The sequence below is a fragment of the Cinclus cinclus genome, chromosome Z (assembly GCF_963662255.1).
Source record: "Cinclus cinclus chromosome Z, bCinCin1.1, whole genome shotgun sequence".
Classification (NCBI taxonomy): Eukaryota; Metazoa; Chordata; class Aves; order Passeriformes; family Cinclidae; genus Cinclus; species Cinclus cinclus.
Window position 1 is genome coordinate 74,553,805 of NC_085084.1, and position 21,881 is coordinate 74,575,685.

Sequence of the window (21,881 nt, forward strand, 5' to 3'; positions counted from 1 at the left end):
CCTTAGATGAATGCCAAAAGTCAGCTCTTCCCCACACAGTCTCTTTAGATGTTTGCAGCCTTACAATTCAGCAGATCCTGTATGTGGAAAAGAGCCTGTCAGAAAGGGGAGATTCTTGCATTTATGCGTCTGACTCATTACTGGAGTTGATTGTGACTGAAATGAGCTCTACTTTCAGAAATTTTTAGTCATTATATGATTACATTTCTGAGAAACATAGTCTTAAGTATTTTGAACAGACTTTATCTGATTCGTGACTCTCACTGCTCTCAGGACTTACACACCTCCACATGTTAACAATATATATATATCCATGTCTTTGTGTGTTATTATTTCAGATAATCCTCACACTGAGCTGATGAAGAGGCATGTGTGTTTGCTCAGTTGAATCCCATCCAAACTTTTGTGTTTATGACTTCTGCAAGCTGTTGAATAAAAAAAATTCTCAGCAAGTCAGAGATGCTGGAGAGAACCTGCTATGGAGATCTGTTTGCATAGATTGAGAAAATTAAATAAGATGAAGGAGTAGAGGTTGGAGGGAAATTCACTGAACATTCAGTCATTTTGTAAACAATACCTCTGGTGCAGTTTATCAAAAATTTTAAAAATAAAACAGCAGTAGGGACATAATTATGAGAGAGTCTAAGACAGAATGTAACAATGCCTTGTCTTAGTTAAAAGTGGCTCAAGTTTGAGTTCAAGAGTTAGGAAGTAGTCTTAGTTATAACAGCTGTAACATAACTTCTAGGTTTAAGCTGTGACTTCTTCACCAACTGTGAACTAGCATTTGGGCTCCCTTAAAAGTACACAAGTATAGTTTGTGACAGTCTGTTCTTTATTCGGTGCAGGGCAATATTGCTGTGCATAATAGATATGTTTGAAAGCCTGTGGGGGGTGTAGATTTTTCATAGATTTTGGGTTGTATGTTCTGTGTATGCATTTTCTTTTAGTAAAGCGATAACTACAGCTCTGCAGGGGAGAAAGCAACGTAAGTGTCTCTTTTTAAGCACAGAGGGGGACCTGTAGGTGGGTGTTGTGGTACAGACAATCAGCTGGAATTATTAGGTGTTTTTCATCTCCAGTTTTGGAATCCAGCATGATGGAAAGGAGAACGACTGTGAGCCTGCTGGAAAGCGCCCGTACATTATGTCCCGACAGTTGCAGTATGATCCTACACCACTCACCTGGTCACAGTGCAGCAAGGAGTACATCACACGGTTCCTAGAGTGAGTCATCAGGTTGTAGCATTTGCCTAAACTGAGGACAACTGTGCTCGAGTTTAAAGTGCATCTTGTATTATTGTACTGATAATTGTTGGGGTTTTTAATGTGCTTGAGTTAATTTCCATGGGGGACATACCACTGTCCTGTTGTTCACTTGTTTGAGAAAAGCTCTGTATAATCTTGTAGTCTGGAATTGAACTCAAGCCCTGTCATACTGCCTTGGATTTGGTGCAATCTGCAGGTTTTTGCAGTTAGCAGGAAGAAAGAAGACTTTCCATCCAGAGCATTGACAGAACTTCATCAACTTTGCCTTTGGCCACAGTGCCGTGTGTTTGGCTTCAGTGACTTGTTCAAATCTGTTCCATTCTTTTTAAGAGCAGCAATGTGGTATAATTTTAACCAGAGACTATGGAGCTCTCTGCAAACCATACTGAGCTCATGATATTTACACTTTGATATTTCCATTTTGCCATTTTAAAACCATGTCTTGCTAGACAGAATAACTACTTTGCAGCATTTCGGTATAACTTCAGATTCCATGTCTGGAATCTGGAAGTATTATTTACATGGGCCATCATCAGAATTACCCCTAAGAAATAGATACTAAAAGTCTGTATAGAAGCATCAAAAAACTGTGGTAGGGAGTTTTTAAATACAGAATTTTTGTCTTTTAGTCGTGGATGGGGATTCTGTCTGGATGACATCCCCCAAAAAGAAGTTCTGAAATCCCCAGTCATTGCTCCTGGAGTGATTTATGATGTGCACCACCAATGCCAGCTTCAGTATGGTTCCAATGCTACATTCTGTGAAGATGTGGATGTAAGTGCTAGATGTTTTTCTTCATTCTCCTAGTAAGAATAAGTTTGCCTTGTATTTCATAAGATCTTTGCTGGATCTTAACCATATCTATGATTAGGTGCCTGTACTTCAGCAGTGGAGACATTTTGGTTTCAAACTTGTAATACTAATTCTTAGGTAAATTGTTAGTGCAACTAAAATCCAATTTTAAAATATTCTTCAATCTTGTGGCTTTCAATTGATCAAATCATTCTGGGAACAAATCTTCCAGTTCCTGGAAGAGTTTTCCAAAGAAATCAGGGTTGTGTTTTCTTCCCATACATCCTGATTTTTCACACTCTTTGTGATCTAACAAACAAAAGAATATTTCTGTCCCTGTGGAAAATATTTATTTTGAAAAATCATTATTTTTGCATGGAACATTAGATATTTATGCAGAAGTGTATTTATAGAGTACCCTGGGGTCTGTCTCACAGCATAGCAAAACAGTATTGTCAGGAGATGCAAGGGAGCAGAGTAGCCACAGCAACCCTCACAAGATCTTGGAGCCCTGCAAAGTAACAGGTTGTGCTAGCTGAAGTACAGGTGGTAGGGTATTTTACTGGTACCTGGAATGTTCAGAGCTCTTTGGGTCTGTACAGCATTTTTTAATGCATAGAACAGCTCAGAAACAGTGTTTCCCAGTGATAGCCTAGATAAGTGATCACTAATTTTCATTTTCTATAGTTTTGGGCAGCAGTGTTCAGTAAATACCGGAAGAAGCACCCACACTGCTAGCCCTGTCAAAGACAGATGTGTTTTGGCTATTGGCAGTGCTGGTATGAACACAGCTGTGGACTGGGCACTGCTGATGCTGACTGTTCCATTCAGATAATTAGGTGTATCTCCATCTACCCTTCTCTTAGAGAAATTATTTCTGATTAATCTTTTCAATCTTAATAGATAACATGATTACCAGTGTTGAACTCCAGCTGCTGAATCTGAATAAGGTATTGAAAGATTGCTTTCATTACCTGCTGTTCCAGTTTCCTTAGTTACTGTAATTTGTCTGTTGGTACAGATAGAAAATTAGGTTGTAATTTTGTGTATTGGCTCAGTCTGTCTCTCCCTGAGTTTGAACCTAATAGGCCTTTACATTCACATCTCCTGATTAACCAATTTTACAGCTAGACATATGTCAGAAAATTAGTTGGTATAATTTTGCATTTTACTGAAAGGCCAGTATTTTGCTGGTAGTTGCACTGGCAGGAAATGGAATTGTGAGTAGTAGACCTGGACATTCAACCTGGAATGTAGAATCATCAGTCTTTTTGTCATTTGTCTAAGAGGTCTGACTCTTTTTTGCCTTTCCTCTATTACTTAACCCTGCTCACTGACAAGCTGCTTTTGTTTTGTACATTTTAATGTCTGACTGAATTTGATCCACAGATCCTTTTTGAGAGAATAGTCTGCATTTAGCTGAAGATGCCCTGGGGTTCAGTGATTACACTAGCAAAAACTGATATTTATAATTCAGATAGTAGTTTCCATGAAGCACTTAAGCAACAAAGTGTCTTGTGAAGTATATAAATATTGTCATTCTAATAGGGTAAAGAAAAGCAAAATGTGTACTAGATGAAAGAATTTTCCAAGTCATATCTAGACCCATAGCTTCCTACAGAATCGCCTGTAGGAGATCAGAACACTCATCTTACTGCCTTCTTCTCCAAAACTTCCACTGGCTTCAGTGAAACTGAGTTTTTCTGGATTCATCTCTCTTCAAGGCACAGACCCTATTCTCATAGATAGGGTGGAAAGTGTATATCATGCTGCTGATGGAAAGAAAACCCACTTGCTTTGCAGTGAGTCCATGGCAGTCATGAATTTCTGCCTGTTACCTCCAAAGGCACGCAGTACATAGTTCTTCCTCTTGTAGTGCTGTTGTTTCAGTATTCATTGACATGGAAAACAGTTCTGGGACATGGAGATCAATATAGGAAAATCCTTGCAAAGCTAAAGAATTCCCTCTGTGAATTCTTGACTTTGAAATCTATGGGTGCACCTACTAAGGAAAATAACTGCCACTGAAAAGCTGTGTTCATTTTCTGTGCCAATTTCTCTGGTATCTGAGGCATGGTGCAAGAGTACACTTCAGACACTTAAAACACAAAATGTGTTTTGTACAAGAGTTAAAATAAAGGATGACTTTCATAATGAGAGAGTATTCATCAAGCAGAGCACCTAAGCAGCTCTGCCTTAAGAACCTGGCAATGATGGCTTCACAAGGCCTTCATAAGGAATGCTCCCCTTAAACTATAAAGAGAGAACTGCAAAACAGTTTGTCTTGTGTACATTGCCCAAAAACAGAGAACCAGGATGCAGTGGCCCAGACACTGTGCAATCCTGGAGGAGTTGGAGTGCTTTGAGATGTTCCATGCCATCAGCTTTTTTTTCTGGTGCTCTTGACAAACCAAGGTAAACACACCATGGAGAAAGTAAATATAAGTGAATTCTCTCTAAGCTTGTGCTCAAGCTTAGCCATTTTAAACAGAAGCAGGTCAGAAATGAGCAGCCAAACTTTACATTTCCTACTTGGATGAACATTGCTAGCTCGTTGGGGCTGCAATTTTGGAATTTATATGTTGGTTTCCAAATCTGGCATGTGGCTTGCTCTCAGAATCCCAGTGGGAGCTGCTAGTGGGATCCTTCTTATCTCCTCCTTAACTCTTTTCTCTGGTGACACTTGGAGCCATCCCTTATTCACAGATTGATGCTGCCAGCTCTGTTCCCTTTTCCAGAACTGGACTATAGTATACAAACAGCCTGAGTCAAGACCTGGGATTTTTCTCCTGCTGTTTCCAGTGGCAGTTTGCAGTCCATCTGAGAGCCCTGCTTTCTCCACCTTGGAATTGGTGTTCCATGCAAAACCCTGATCAGTCAGGAGTTCCCAAGCATGCAGGGTTTCTGTGTGCCAAAGAAAAGCTGGTGTGTATGTGACCTGAAGAGGAAGAAATGGCCCTCCAAGTCTGTCCTCCCTTTCTAGGGAATAGTTCTGACTGAGTGAAGTGGGTTTGGTAAAAGGTAGCTGGAATGTTTCTTGTCTGGCTTTCTTCCTTGCCTCAGGAGTTTCTGCCTCGTCTGTGGAGTTGAGCCACTGTACATGGAGCAGCAGCTGTAATGGTGTGATTTATTGGCAACCTACTGCATTAAACTGGCACCAGTTTCTGAGTTGCTTAATATGCAAACATTCACTAACCCGAGCCTTTACTCTTCCCAGCCCACTTTGCGTTTTTACTCTTCCTGTCAACTAGCTGACTGCTTTTTTTTTTCAGATCATTTCCTTGCCATCTGCCAAGCTGATGTTTTAAGAGGCCTGATCACTTCTTCCTCATCTAGTTTTGGGACCTCCATTAATATTGTTGGAGACATGATGTTGTTTGTATTTGCCTGCCTGGCTTTTGTAATCTTTGATTTCACTGTATGTTTTCAGGCAGACAGCAATGTGAAATTGAAGGTTGTATTGGTTAGTACTCTTCAAATGAAAATGGTTTAATTTTCTGTTCACCTTATCTACAAACAGTAGTAGTTTGTTAAGCCATTTTTTCTTGTGTTTATCTAGGAGCTGAGCATCCAATTAGGAGAATATTTGAAGTCATGTAGTACAGGGAATTCACTTGATAGTATTTACCTTTTTTATTTTTCAATTAGTCCCATTTTACATAGTAATGACAAATAACTAATTTTGGACCCTCTGGAAATGCAGCCCTTACAAAGCTTTTTAAGTGGCTGCACAAAACTGTGGGAGGCTTTTGAAAACCTTGGCCACAGGAGTTCAGCCCTGCCTCAGACTGCTGCAGTTCTCTTTCTTTTTCAGAACCTTTGCCAGACGCTCTGGTGCTCAGTGAAAGGCTCCTGCCGCTCCAAACTGGATTCAGCTGCGGACGGCACTAGGTGTGGAGAAAACAAGGTGACTGTGAGCCACACTGTTTGCAAGCTGTGCTGCCTGCCAAAGGGCAAAGAGGAGCCATGAGCAACTATGCCATTGTTGAGTGTGAAGGAGGGTCATTCTGTGACTTCTCCATTCACATTTCCACTTAAGCGTTCAACCCAAATCATTCACAGAAACTTTTCCCTGTGATAATGATCTGAAGCTCTTTGTGCTTTCTTTTCTCTCCTCAGTGGTGCTTCTCTGGTGAGTGCATTACAGTAGGGAAGACTCCTGAAGCAGTCCATGGCGAGTGGGGCGTTTGGTCTTCCTGGTCCCATTGCACAAGGACATGTGGGGCAGGAGTTCAAAGTGCAGAGAGGCCGTGTGATAATCCAGAGTAAGATGAGTCCACTATCTCTCCCTACCTTTTGTTTAAGATCTTTGAGGATTTTTGGACATTGGAAACTCTCTTGTATGAGACTGTTATCAGCAGGTGCTACATCAACACATGCTACAAATGTGACACACCTCTCTTCTCAGTTAGGCATACCTGTGTGAAATTCACATGTTTTACAGTAGTCGTTCCTTATTTCTTACCCTCCATGGACCTTATTTCAACACAAAATTCAATAAAAAAACATACCTAACATTTAGGCTTTGCAGAAATAGTGTAAATCTTGCTTTATTAATACTGCAATGAGTAAATAAATGTCCTCAAACACCAGGTGAGAACAGTTTCTAGCAATCTGATACTGAGGACTCACCTTTCATGTTTTTTTCTAGTTCATCAGCTTTGAGCCTCAGACACATGAATTGTCAGGTACAGAACATGAAAGGAGAATTCCCTACTACATACCTGAGTTCATGAAGACTCCACATATCGTTTTCACAAATCACTAATGTCAGGAAACATTTGTCTCTTCAGAAAGATCTGTCAAATGCACTGCAAAATACGGGATTTAAGGCAGTCCATTTGATAGGTTAATTTGTTGTGAGCTCAGCCAGGTAGTCCCAAGCACTTTTTTTGGGAGACTGTGCTTCATACTGACATGTTTGAGTACTCAAACATGTGATATGAACAGTATCTCTACCCTGTCAAAGATTCAGAGTCACCTTGTTATGCTACTGGGACCTGAAATACACTGTCAGTTTAAAACAAATTTTTTTACCCACAGTCTCATGTCCCAGTATCAATGTTCCTTTTCTAGACCCCAGTTTGGAGGAGACTACTGCACTGGAGAAAGGAAACGCTATCGCGTGTGTAACATCAGCCCCTGTCACAAAGACCTGCCAACCTTCCGTCAGATGCAGTGCAGTGAATTTGATACAGTTCCCTACCAGAACGAGTTCTACCACTGGGTTCCTGTTTATAACACAGGTATGAAGCTACAGGTTTTTTTAATGTCTTGTATAAAAAAATCAAAGTTACACGCCTATGAGAAACAAGAAGTCACTGAATTGCAAGTTTTCTAATTAATTAGAGAGAAAAATCTGGTGTGCTCCCATATGCTGCTGTGCCTTTTGTGTGAACAAAAAGGCAGTGGTTCTTCTCTACACATAGGTATTTTTTCAGAGCACGGATGATAATGGCTAGTTCAGTTCCTGAAAAGATACTGCACTAAGAAAAGCTGTTGAAGTCATGTCTGTATTACTTGTTTAGAATAAATCTAAACCATCCTCTCCAATGTAAACCACTGAATGAGAAGCAGAGTAGTGTAGAGCTGCATCTTGGGGCCTGCAGGCATCACTGCATGCAGTAAGCAGAGCTCTTCCACTACACAAATGTGACTTTACTGCTTCCAAACTCATGTCTGTATGGTAGGTGTACTTGGCATTACAGTGAAGAATTAATATCTGAACTGGTTCAGTATCATGCTGCCCTGTATTGTAGAGGCAGAGTCAATGGCTCAATAGCTTTATAACTTCTTTGGAACAGCTAGTTATTAAATATAAGGATAATCATTATTAGTATGCAGTTTGATTCTTGGGTTGTGCATAAATGTAAAGTGTAGGTTATCCAATAGCATCACAAAATTGTTAGGGTTGAAGGGAATCTCTGGAGATCATCTAGTCCAATCCCCCGGGCAAGGCAGGGTCACCTTGAGCATGTGACACAGGAACACATCCAGGTGGGTTTGAATATCTCCAGAGAGGGAAACTTGACCAACTCCTTGGGCAGCTGTTACAGTGCTCTGCCACCCCCTACGTAAAAAGTTCTTCCATGTGTTGAGGTCGCATTTCCTGTGCTTTAGTTTATGGTTATTGCTTCTTGTCATGCCACTGGGCACCACTGGAAGGAGTCTGGCACCATCCCCTTGGCAGTCACTGACTTTGAGATATTTATATGCATTAGTGAGCCCCATTCTCAGTGTGCTCTTCTCCAGACTGAGCAGGCTCAGCCCCCACAGTCTGTTCTCACAACACAGATGCTCCAGTCCTTTAATTGAGTTTGTAGCCTCTGCTGGACCCTCTCCAATAGCTCCTTGGTTTTCCTGTACTGAGGAACCCAGAACTGCTAAACTCTTCCCACTGGACCCCAGGAGCCCACTGGCCCTCCTGGCTGCTGTGGACAGCCTATCACCCACCAAAACTCCCAGGTTCTTCTCAGCAGAGCTGCTCTCCAGCAGGTCAGACCCCAGTCTGTGCTTGGGGTTATTCCTCCCCAGGTGCAGGACCCTACACTTGCCCTTTCTGAACTCCATAAAGTTTCTCCTGGCCCAACTCTCCCCACTATCAAAGTCCTGCTGAATGGCAGCACCGTCTTCAGGTGGATCAGCCACTTCTCACAGTTCCTTAGCAGCAACAAACTAATGCTAGCAATGTATTTTTAAATGAAACAATAAGACAGGATAGGGAAGATAGGACTAAACTTCCAGTTTCATTTGCCAGTAGTATTTTTCAGCATGTTAATTGCTTTTTCAGTTATTGGCAGTTCTGAACTGGTTTCCTAAATTTCAGCTACTGTTTCCATTTCATCTAACAAGTAACACTGTTGAAGATGAACCTAGAGAAGGCAGACTTCCAGTCATATTTCTGATGAAAGAAAGTATGGTTAGTAGAGACTTTTTGGAAGAAATCCCAGTAAAGCCATGACAAGTACTAACAACCTAATGTTTAGGCCAAAACCAAACTCATAAAACATTTTCTGCAGTCACTTTTCATTGAAATGAAGATCCCAGACCTCTGTTACTCTACTGCTACAGGGTGTACTGGTACAGAGTACAGCCTTGGTTCTGTTCATGTTCTCTCTGTGACACTACAACAGAACAGGTGGTTCTGCATGTGCATTGTTACAGAATGCACCTATTTTAAAACGGCATTGAGAATCATGAGTCACACTCACCACACACTGGAAGGCAGGCTGCAGTCTGTCCATGCTGTATTTCAAATAGAACTTCTCAGGAATGTACAGTCAAACCAGTTCTATTTAAATCACTGTGCTGCTGAGCCTGATATATTTTCATCTGGCAAATAATTTGCGAAATCCTTTCAATATCAAGGAGATATTTTTTCCCGTGGCTTGAAAACTTTTTGACTGTTTTCACTCATTTTCTCAGCAGCCAGAATTTCAGCACAGATTTCCATGTCTGCCCCATGATCTTGGAGGCCCTTAATGTTTTCACTTTCATTCTTACATTCCACTACAACATTAAAAGTGTTTCCTCACTGCTAAACTCTTAAACTGACTTCCTCATGTAGACAGACTCTCCTGATAACACTCAAATAAGCAGGGAGGTGGCCAAATCCTGTGCTAATTCTTCATCTGACATCATTGTATGACTGAGGGTGGGTGGCTCTCATGGGCACACTGCTTCCAGTTTTATCCAGCCAGCATTACCTGAAGTACATCTGAGAGTTTTCCTCCCATTTCAGTTTCAAATATTCTTTTACCTTCTATCAGTGGCTAAAGATGTCCTGGGCCTTCTATCAGTGGCTAAAGATGTCCTGGGCAAAATAACTGTAGATCAGGTCATGAAACAGTGCTGTCTCTGAGAGACACAGCGGTTTTAAGTCTTCCTTGCACGTGTGTGTCCAAACAAACCCACAGCCTTTTGTGAACCCCCCACAAAAATGAGCTGATGTTTCAGGTCTCTGTAGACTTACTCACAGTGTCCCTCATATGTACACCAGCCTCTGTCTGTTCCTTTACTCTCTTAACTTGTGCAATCAAATTTCAAGGATTTTTTCACAGCATTATGTTACTATGTTGTCTTGCTGCCAAGAAGGCTTTGGCATTTGTAGTGGGGTTAATCCTGCCTGGACACCAGGCATCTACCAAAGCCATACTATTGCTCCCTTGCTCATCTGGACAGGGGAGAGAGAATATAGCAAAAGGCTTTGAGTCGGAATAAGGGCAGGGAGAGATCACTCACTGATTACTATTGTAGGCAAGACAGACTGGACTTGGGGAAATGTGTTTAATTTATTAGAAATTAAATCAAAGTAGTCATGGGAGACAGTATTCCTTGAACCTCTCCAACATGAGTTCTTCCCTGCAGTTCTTCCTGAACTGCTCCAGCATGGATCCATTCCACAGGCTGCAGTCCTTCAGGAACAGGATGCCCCAGCATGAATCCCTGGTCCATGGGTCCTGCCAGGTCCTGCTCCAGCACGGGCTTCCCATGGGGTCACAGCCTCCTTCGGGCACCCAACTGCTCTGGTGTGGGCTCCTCCAGGGGCTGCAGGTGGATCTCTGCTCCCCCCAGTCCCCCAGGGGCTGCAGGTGGATCTCTGCTCCCCCCAGTCCCCCAGGGGCTGCAGGTGGATCTCTGCTCCCCCCAGTCCCCCAGGGGCTGTGGGGGCTCAGCTGCCTCACCATGGGCTGCACCAGGGGCTGCAGGGGAATCTCTGCTCTGGCAGCTGGAGCAGCTCCTGCCCCTCCTCCTTCACTGACCTGGTGGGTGCAGAGCTCTTCCTCTCACACAGCCTCACTCCTCTCTTCCAGCTGCAGTTGTGCAGGTTTATTTCCCTTTATTAAATATTTCCCTTTCTTAATTATCCCAGAGGCGCTGCCACTAGCACTGGTGGTTTGGGCTTTGCTGGCAGCAGATCCTTCTTGGATCTGTCTGATGTGGGCTCTGTCAGTCATGGAGGAAGCTTCTGGCAACTTCTCACAGAGCTGCCTCTGTAACCCTCTTGCTACCAAAGCCTGGCCATGCAAACCCAATACAGCTCTTCAGTATCAGGCATTTTGGATCCTCTCATGCTGCACTTGGGATATGAAGGGGAAAGGAAACATAATGAGGCTTTCCCAAGCCCTGAGTGCACATACAGTTTTTATGTGGAAGTGTCTAGCTGAGGACATGAATTCCTGAGCCAGATATTCCATGACATTTTAGAGATTCTCTGTTTCTTCATGCCGCTGGAAAAAACAGTAGATGATATGGATGGTCACAATTCTGTATGCTGACTTTAATTTCAGAGCTTGCATAAAGAAGTTATAGCAAATGTCACATAACTAAAGAGTCTTTTCTGTTGTGTAAATTGTAACTTCACAAGAGAGCATATTTGAATAGCTTATGATTTAATAAAACTACCAGCTTTTACAAGCAATCTCAAAGAAAAGCAGTAAATCACATCTTGCTGTTTCCTAGCCTACCTGTGTTTGAGGTTTCAGTTGAGAATTTTCTGGTTCAAATGACTTTATTCCTGTTGGAGAGCTTGTATAGTCCTGTTATGGAATTGCTCTGGACCTCAGAAACCAATCTGCTCAAGCTGGAGCATCAGAGTACCCCTGGGAATCTTAAAATGATGGAGACCTCCAAGTTCAAGGGTGGTAAACTATCCAGAAGCCTGAGCAGGATATTTTCTGAATTTTTCTCATGACCCAGGCCCCTATTTTGACACTGCTCAGACTTCAGTATGTATCCACTTCTCTTTCTATCAGACTGACCCCATGTTTATTTATTTCATACCATTTGACAAATTCCATTTATATGAGTCTGATAGCTTCTCAGGGCTTCACTTCTGTAAGTCCTACGTTAAATCATCTAATTACCTTTATTTTCTGTATCAGTGTCAGGATCATTTAGTGTACAGTCAGATAGGGGTTATGTTAAAATTTTTTTAAATTTCATATTTCTTCCAAAATATTTCTGTGTATCAAATAAGATATGTTCTGATACAGTCACAGGGGCTGAACTAACAGGATGAAATGTTTCTGCTGCTCCTGTTTCAAAATTAAACTTCATTTTGGATCTTCAGGCTTAATTAAAGTGATAAGTAGCTTCACCCCAACTTTTTTTCCCATTTTGTTTGATAATTGTCTTTTCTGGTTTTCTTTGTTCGGGCTTTCCTCAGCCAATTCTGAGTTCTCACAGAGATGAGCGGTTGAAGAGAAGAGGCCCACATCTTTTCTTACTTGTGAAGTTGGGAAAGATATTGAAGCCTTATCTTCTTCTGACAGACACATTAATCACATCCTTCTTAGTCAGGTTAAGCTGATCCCCCCTGCATGTGAACTCATGGGAATCAGCTGTGAGGTAAACAAATTTAAATTGGTAAGGAAATATATTCCTTTCTACTTATCTTCATGTTTTTCTGTTTACACTTGGTGAATCTGAACTTTTTAATAACGTACAGAGGGAAAAATATCAAATGCCCAAATTTCAGGATTTTTTTTACTCAGCTTTGCTGATTTGCTTCTTTAGTCCCATTCTGATTACAGATAAGTCACTGGGCCTTTAAGGGATCTCTGTGACTTGGGATTCCATTACATCTGTGTTTCTTCTATATATTGGGAGATTGATCATGTCTCTGGTCTCATCAGCAGCAGGTATAAGATGTGGATACTGTATTAAAAAAACAGGTTGTAATTTTCCTGGTCTGCTGAGTGTTGGTGGCACTTCAGCTAAAATCTGATGTCCAGCTGGGAGAAAGACAGTGGCAGAAGGATGCAGCCAGACTGAAAAAGGTTTACAGGAGCGCAACGTGGAAGTCAGAAAGTCGCTGAGAGGGAGTTTTACAAGGGCTAGTTGAGATAGGACATAGGGAATGGCTTTAAACTGACAGAGGGCAGGTTTAGATTAGAAATAAGGAAGAAAGTCTTTACAGTGAGAGTGATGAGGAACTGGCTCAAGTTGCCCAAAGAAGCTGTGGGTGCCCCATCCCAGGAAGTTTTCAAGACCAGGTTGGACAGGGCACTGTGGTCTAATGGAAGATGTCACTGCCCACGGCAGGGGAGTTGGATGATCCTTAAGATTTCTTCCAGTCCAAAATATTCTGTGATTCTGTGATTTGAAAAACACAGATTGAGAAAAGCAAGTTTTGCTCTAGAAAGGGAAAACAAGGAGTGAGTTAAATGCTAGCTACTCAGTGGAACATCTGAAGAGTGTACAGCATGTCCACCCCTGAGCTGGTGGAGATATGTGGTCATTACTGGGTGCTCACAGATTGGATCTAGTATTTCATGCATATTCTGCATTGCAGACATTTATGTATATTTTGGCCTAAAAGTTACAAAGATGACACCCTTTTTGTTAAAATCTCATAATGATTTAATCAAATTTGCTGAAGAAACTGAAACTGAACCAGCTGCTTTAATCAGCTTCTTCTGAACAACCCAACTACTGCTATTCATCTGAGTTGTCTTTTTAGATTTTTGGGTCTGAAAAAAGAAAACGGCTTAACTCAATGCAAGTCTTCCATCATTTCAGGAAACATATTTGTTTTCCTTGTATGTGAGTTTGGTATCTGTTCTGTATTTAAAATATTAGATTTTTGAAGGTCATTGGCTGATTCTGATGTTGTTTATTTACAGTCCTAGAAAAAGAGAGCCAAGGTCCTTGAGCTCAACCATAATAAATGGTAGTGATAGATAGATAGATAAATAAATAATTTTAGATCGTGAATGCCAAATATAGTACTAGTTTAATTTCCTCAGTGGTGACCTAACCAGCCTTTCTGCAGATGAAAAATCAAATAAATATCAGATAGAACTGAATTTTGGGTGGAGAAATAAATACCCTATAATTTCTAGAGGGGCTCCGTAGAAAACATATAGATAGAAAAACCAGTAAAAATTTGTGGGCGGGGCCCAATTTTAAATCAGTTAACACAATGAGGAAAAACAGGAAAGCTTTCATACATGGAAAGGATTTGCAAGTGTGAAAGTCTGTGGTTTGCTTTTTTTTGTTTTGTTTTGTTTTGTTTGGTTTGGTTTGTTTTTAACTTTTTATTTTGACTTAGTAAGGGAGTTATTTTTCCTAACAAAATGATACTGAGTTATAGATTTACATCATCATAGTTATGCCAGGAGTTTGTCAGCACTATCTGCTTCTTCTTGTTCCGTGATTTCTGTAAGGAAATTGATTTTTTTGTCAACACACAACTAGGAGGGGAGCTACAGATATCAAACTTCTCTTCTACATATTTCATTAGAAACAATGCAAAAGCTGAAATGTCTTTCTGTAAAACCTGTGTCTAACAGGGCAATTCTGAGCAGGTAACAGAGTACCTGAATTGTAGGATTCTTCTTGTCATAAACGTGTTGTGCTTTGTATAGAAAAATGGTACACTGAGAAAGTAGGCAAGGTAAAGCAAAATGTAGAGCACTAAAGTAATCAGTTTAATCACACAGCCAGAAGAAGAATTCTGCAGACAGAAGTAAAATCACTTGCATCACTTACCATGACCGCTCTTATCAAAGCAACTGATGGGTGTTATGGCTGGCAGCTTTCACAGAGGGCCTGAGGTTGGTGAGGATTACAAACTTTATGTTCTTGCCTGGAAAAGCTTTTTTAACTCTGAATCTACTGACATTCTCAAACGCAATTCACATCAGCTGAAATTCTACCATTTGTATAACCATGGTCCATCACTGTTGCACTTTGCAAAGGTATTTTTGTCTGAGAAGCCAGAAGCACAACACTGGTGACAGACCTAAGATGCCATTTTAGCTCTACTGACAAGAGAGTTAAAAAAAAGCCTTCATGAAAGTTTTGAATTTCCTTTACTGTTTTTTTTTTAAATATTTTTTTTTATTTCCAGTTCTGCAGTATTTCTGTTTACACAAATGAGATCACAGTACAAAGCTCAGGCTGTGGAGGGTTCAGTTCTTATGCTACAAGAGTTTGAGGAGAGGAAGTGTAGTCACCTTTGTGCACTGTGTCATGTTGTGTGTATGTTGGTGCTGTACAAACCAGAGTAATGAGAGAAAATTTTCCTCCTTCAAAAGGATTAATCCTTTTGTTGGAAATTAATTTGTTTATATGCATTATCAGAAGTTTTCATTTCTCTCATTACCAAAAATTTCTTTAAACACAATTCTTTCTATGACACAAATAAAGCCAACAAAGGAGGAAAAGATACATCAACCAGGATGTGGAAGGCTTATAGTTACCCTGCATCCCTCAGAGACCAAGGGAGCAGCTTCTGTCAACTCTGTCAGGCACAAGACAAAACTCAGCATCAGCACCTCTGAAGCACAAAGGGAGATAATTTTAAAATTATTCAATAATGGTGCCTTAAAGTCACTATTGACTGGTGGGTTTAAGGCTCACTGCTTTTCTCAGCAAAGCATTTGAGGTTGCTGAGCATGAACAAATTGCTTTAGAGCTGAGTGAGACTGGGGTTTTTCAATAGATCAAAACCTGAAGACAAGTATTCTGTTGATGTCCTTCATTAATATGATAGTGGACAATTTTTAATGCAGTCAGATAGTTCTGGTTCCACTGGAGAGTTTCAAAGACAGGGATTATGTCTGTCTTTGCTTTGACTCTAATTTCAGCTCTAACTTGTCTTCCATGCACACGATTTATTTATCAGACTAGTGTCCTTTGTCTCTGTCAGTTGTCTCAGTTCCAAAATTTCCTGTTCCCAAAGGCCAGTGTGAGACAAAGGCCTGTAAGACTGGGATGTTGGTATTTGGCTCTTATTATGAAATAGATGGAATAGATTAAGGCCCTGATCCATCACAGAAAATCTTGTTTCAGAGGCCACTGGTTGCTCTTGCTACAGCTTTTCTCTTCCCTCTTGCTTCTGTGGGACATCTGTCTGAAAATAGCTTGAGTCTGTCAGACTTGCAGTATTATCCATATTTCATAAGTTGTCAAGCAGGAAAAAAAAGAATGTTTGAAATTATTTATTAAGTGCCAACAGGTAGATGAAAATGATGAATGACGCGGAAGATCGGAAGCAAGCAGCTGACTTCTCTCTGAGAGAGGCTGACAGCAGTGATTAAAAGCTTAAATTACCCCTGAAATTACTCAGTCACCAGCTGATGGAAAACTTTTTTGTCAGTGTCCTTGTCAATCCCACCCCTTCACTAATGACAGCTAGATTTGCTGGTTTCCCATCCCTTTCTCCATCACAGCTGGTGGCCTCCTTACAGCCTCAGTGAGCAGGGTGAGTGGCTGCTGTGTGAGGGGACCAGCCCCCAGCTGCCTCCCACAAATCCACAAGTGCTATTTATGAGGCCTGTGTCACCCTGGCTCTGCTCAATTCTTCCAGTTCTGTCAGTTCTGACAAATGGCAGGGAGAGTGAGAAAATTGTTCAGCAAAGACCCCGCGCTTGCACCTCAGTGTCTGACTGACATATTGTCTGAGTGAGTGTTCTTGTTTTCCCTTCAGCAAACCCCTGTGAGCTCCACTGTCGCCCAGTAGATGGCCATTTCTCAGAGAAGATGCTTGATGCAGTCACTGATGGTACTCCTTGCTTTGAAGGAAGGCACAGCCGAGATATCTGTATTAATGGCATGTGTAAGGTATTGGGTATGTTTGCATGTTTCTTTCTCTAAAATTTATTTTTTAAAAGTTATGGGAAAGTGCTTAACCATGTTTTTTGTGGGATCAAGGCTAAGTACTCAATTTTATCACATTTTTATAGCAGGTTTACAGCAAAAGCTTTCCAAGTAGACATACAAGTAATTTCTACCCTTTTTAATGAGTCAATTAGACTGACTGCTGATTACTTTTAATGCTTTTTAAATCCTCTGGATTTTTCCCATTATTTTAAAACATCTGTTCAAGAAAATCTGTTTCTGATGAGAAGTTTTCACAAAGGATGGTAGCTTTAGGGTTGTAATTGGTGGACACTCGGTTTTTTATGAAAATTCAGTTTAATCAGTGTAGCTGTTATGAGCTCTCTTTTAATAGGATCAGACTTTGCAGTTGAGGGCAATAAAGATTATTTTCGTGTACAATGTTGAACTGAATAATGTTGTACAATGAGGTAATGGGCAAACACAGAGTATGTGTCTCAATAATACTGTGTATTGAAGAATAAGTATAATGGTCTTTGCATCTTGTATGTGGTAGTAGAAGATTTCCAGGATGATGTGTGTGTCAACATGACATTTGAAGGAGTGTTCTGTAAATTCTGCAACCTCCATGGTCTCAGCATTGCTTTTAGTCAATTTCTTATAACAAATGTAGTACCGTCCTTGTAGAGGATATATTTACATCTGTGGTTTATTTCTTCAAATTGAGGGTTTGTGTCCTGTACCCCCTTGAAGCCCGATAGCTTTTTTGCTTTTAGCATCTTTGGAAACAAAAGCAGGATTTGTGGAAACTACATTAGCTTATCCAATATGTGAGTTGTATGCCCCAAGCCACTTAATCATATAAGAATATAACTAGAAGGCACTTCAAGAAGTTGTCTGTTTCATCCCTTTACAAGTTATATTCTTTTTTTGACATATTTTACATTCTTTTCTTAAAGACTTCCAGTGATGGAAACTGAATGTTTTAATAGATGATTGGTACATGCTCTTTTTAAACTTTTTATTTGATTAGAATCACAGAGCCTCAGAGACCAGTAATAAAATATGTGTTTTAAGCTTTCCTTGCAAGACTGGCATTTATGAAAGGGAGTTACCAAGACCCTGCCCAAGTTCACAGTGAATTGATCCTGCTTATCTTTGCTGAGAACCAGGATGGACCTTTGAACTATGAAGGCTTTGAACAGTTCAAGCCAGAATGAATCGTGACATTAGCATGTTGAAACATATAGTGGATGTTGCATACCATAGCACTGCTTTTGACCTTCCCTTAGAAGAGACCAATTACTAAATTCAGAAAGGCCGTCCTTGTGAAACATTCATTTTCTGATTTCCAGCCCAGCTGGACTGGGATCACTATGATTAATTTAATTTTCATATGCTTTCTGTATTGAAACCTTGCCTGTGGCTGTTTAGATTTATGCCTATTTTAGAGATAGCAAGACTCAATTAATCCAACTTGAGAGATCAGAGGTGAAAGGGAAGCTAATCTAATTGCAGTTGGTAGAGCCCAGATGCATTTCAGCTTTAGCATTTCTGTGGACCCAAAGCATTTCTGAGAAATTCCCTCCAAGGTGCTGTCAGTGTTGCACGTGATGACTGCTGCTTCACATTCCTGGCAATCAGATTCAGTTGGAGTCAGGATCACAGAATGAACGATTTAGCCATGAGACCAAATCCCAAGCTGCTCACAGTATTGAAAGATAGCGTGCTTTTATCTGAAATAGGTACCCAGCACAACACCTGAGGAGAAGTTTTTTCATATGCATCTTCATCTTATTTACTAGTATTTGAGTCCAGCTAGCTTAGCTCAATAGATACACTGCAGGTCATGGAGAATAAATTTAGAAGTGTATTTAATATAATTAGTCTGGTATATCATTCTCATAGTTTGATTGCAACATGTTGCTAATAATATGGAAAAGACATTCACAAGTGTTAAAGCACTATTCCAATTTCCAGAACTGCATCTCAGAAGAGCATTTCACATTTTTCCTGAGTATACTAAATAACACTCCACTTTTGTCTGAAATTGAGAAAAAAATTAAATTAGTAAGATGTTAGATCCACTATCTAATTTGTGATTGGTGTCTAGAGTAGCTATTTTTTACCAAGCGAGTTCAGGGTTTTCCTACTGGGTATGTCAAAACAAGATAGATAGATCCAATAAAGAACTTAATCTTCAAAATTCATCTGATTTCAGTCTGATATTGTAGTTTGTCATAAATTTCTTCAGCACAATCAGAGAAACTGGTCCTACTTTGATGGTTAAATGCAGATTGAGATACTTCATTTTAGCTACCTGAGGTATACTGGGTGCTTTCCTAGCTGGTGACAAAGCCACAATGTGCATCTTCAAGTGAGAAGTAAATACAGGCAGACCACTAATTCACTTGGTCCCTTTAATTTATCCAATATCTCCTAATTTTTTTGAAATGCTACCCATGCATCAATGCTGAAGGAAGGCTTTACAGTGAGGTATTGTTAGCCTGGTATGTCATTAGAACTTGGCTATTCAGAAACAAGCTAAAATTATTAACTTATTTGAAGACCTGGCTATAAAATAGCCGGGTCCTCTCTCAGCATTGACCTTATACAGAAGAAGAGTTCTGTCAGGAGTTCTTACAAAATCTGTCAATAACTTAGTCTCAGATCATCAAGCTATACTCTGATTAGTTTTTTGTTTTTTAAATGTATTCCTTAGCACTCATTTTTCAATTGTCATTTCCCCCTTTTATTTAGAAGATACTTGACGCACACAGTCTGTATTCCTGCGCTTAAACTGTACATCGCAATTACACTCTGAGTTCTTACTTGGGGAGTTGGTTGTTCCCCCAGTGTTAATGAGTGAAGATACTGCCACCAGAACATTGTTATTTAGCAGTGATACATACTTAACAGGGATTTTTGATTAAGTACAAGCCATCACATCATGTAAAATTGAAGGCTTTCGTGTTCTTTGCGCTGGGGTGTACAGATACTGAGGGTGGAAGATCTGGCATCTCCAATGTTTCCAGCAGCCATTCATCTCCACAGAATTTTGATTGGCTAAATGACCTTCAGTCTTGGAAATCTGCGGCCTGATTTCTGTGGTACTTCTCAGTATTGATTTTGAGAGACTGACATTGTACTGGAGAATTGCACAACTGTGTAGTACTGGGGAAGGAACCATGTTTTTCTCTTACTGAAAAGCAGATTACATAGCTTGGATTTGTGTGCAGTAGCTTTGCTGCTTCTTACTGTGGTTCAGTTTCCTCCTTCCTCTCCTAGTCCAAAAACACATTTGATTCAGAGCCGTATAGACAAATTACAAGATAAATTACTGACATCAGGACCCATTTCTCTCCATTCAAGGCAGTGTCATGGCCAACATGAAGTAAACATGATTTCTTTATTTGAAGACTTAGTGGGGGAGACAAAAGGAAGGACAACCTTAAAGTTCAGTGTAGCATTTATATAATGGATATTCAGGCAGTGTATCAAGGCCATACCCTTCAGTGTCAGCAAGGACTTCTTGTATCTGCCCCCCACTGCCAATCTGACACAAAAGCCTCTCCCTCTGGAAATGGAAAATGACAATATCTCTGGCTGTTTTCTCTTTAGTCATTGAACAGCAGGAAATAAATTGTTTCTCCTTCCTGTAATTCAGCTGGGCATTTCAGGTCATTACATCTGCCTCTGCACCGTGTGCTATGACCATAAACAAAGCTGATCTCAGATGCATTAAAAAAGGCTCTTGGGGGAGTGGGGCAATGGCAAAGGGCTGCAGGGAGGGATGCTAAGTTGTGTTGCCCATGCCCCGGCACACAGTAGTTCCTGTAACACAGCATGGTTCGTGGGCAGAGGGTGCACAAGGACATATGTGTGTAAAAAAATCAGAATCTAATTACTGCTGATATTCTTTCCTATTATATAACCTGGATCAGTCTCCAGAACCCCTTCAGCTACTGTTTGTCAGAAATTCATCACAGAGTCATAGAATGGTTCAGATTGGAATGGACCTTAAATATCATCTAATTCTGGAGACTGCAAGTGCACATTAATGGGTCATATTGACCTTCTGGAAAGTTTGAGGCAGGTTTAGAAAATACAGCAAGCGCATCCACAGGAATAAGAATAATGATGAAAGCAAGTAAAATGAAGAATGAAGCATCTTGAAATTATTCTAATGGATGGCAAAAATAATGTGGTATTCACTGGAGTGATAAAGGAAAACATGGTCTGGAAATTAAAGTTCATGGAAATGTATCTAGAGTAAATGAATGCTGTTTATTCTGACACATGAGAATATTGGTTTCTCATGGTTTTTAATGGCTTTGTAGGATGAGGCCCTGCTGTTAGATGTGAAGGTCATGGCAGCACCAGCAGCACCCCAGGGCTGGGGAATAAAACAAAGGCTTTATTTACTGTAGCAGAGTAAATTGCCTGCCCTGCCTCATTTTGGAATATTCCAAAACCCTGGGAATTTATAGGAATGTTGGATGTATAGGTAAGGCTCGTGTCTGATCAGATAGAAACTGTTTCAAATATCAGAACACTGAAATACAAGCATCTGCTGTTATTGGAAGGGACAAAGAGATTCCCTTCATATCACAGTGATGCCATATTTTGATGCCATAGACCTGTTGCTGAAGGAAATAGTCAAGTGGGAAAGGTCTGAGCTGATTGTGCCTGAGCTGATGGAGTACAGCCCACACAGAAGCACTGATTGGCACCCCAGAGGCAGGGAAGTGATGATGCTGTGGTGCTACCATCTCAGTTAGAGCCAGGGCTGTAGCAGTTCTAATCAGAACTAATTAGTTAAACCTTGGGGATTTGTACAGCACACATTACTTGGAAGGGAAATATGCTCAGTGATGTTCATTTCAAACTATCTGATTGACAGTGTGAACTAGATAAATTAATTCTATGTGTAGCCTCTCAAAAAAGAATACATAGTAAATAAACATGGACAGAAACCTTTTCCAAAACATGTATTTTCTACCAGAAAATGATAATTTGGCAAAAATAATACAATTTCAAGACAAGTTCAAACGAGAAGTTCCAGCAGTCATTAATCATATTTTGTAATAGCGATGCACAATGGTTCCACCTTCAGCCTTTCCCCACCTTTCTGTTCAAGTATATATGTATGTAGTGTAGAAAATAAACTTCAACTCCCAACTCTCCAGAGTGTCTTATTATTCCACTGGCCTAATAATAAACCAGATAACTGTGACTTCACTGTTTGCAGAT

General features: G+C 40.5%; 1 protein-coding gene across 1 annotated transcript in view; it reads left to right on the forward strand.

The window, feature by feature from the left end:
* ADAMTS12 (ADAM metallopeptidase with thrombospondin type 1 motif 12) overlaps positions 1–21,881 on the forward strand; it is a 142,107-nt gene that overhangs the window by 81,077 nt on the left and 39,149 nt on the right. The window contains exons 8-13 of the mRNA XM_062513206.1: positions 1,083–1,226; positions 1,898–2,042; positions 5,875–5,967; positions 6,180–6,325; positions 7,137–7,306; positions 16,498–16,631. Coding sequence (XP_062369190.1) covers positions 1,083–1,226; positions 1,898–2,042; positions 5,875–5,967; positions 6,180–6,325; positions 7,137–7,306; positions 16,498–16,631 — 832 coding nt within the window. The remainder of the gene's footprint in view (positions 1–1,082; positions 1,227–1,897; positions 2,043–5,874; positions 5,968–6,179; positions 6,326–7,136; positions 7,307–16,497; positions 16,632–21,881) is intronic.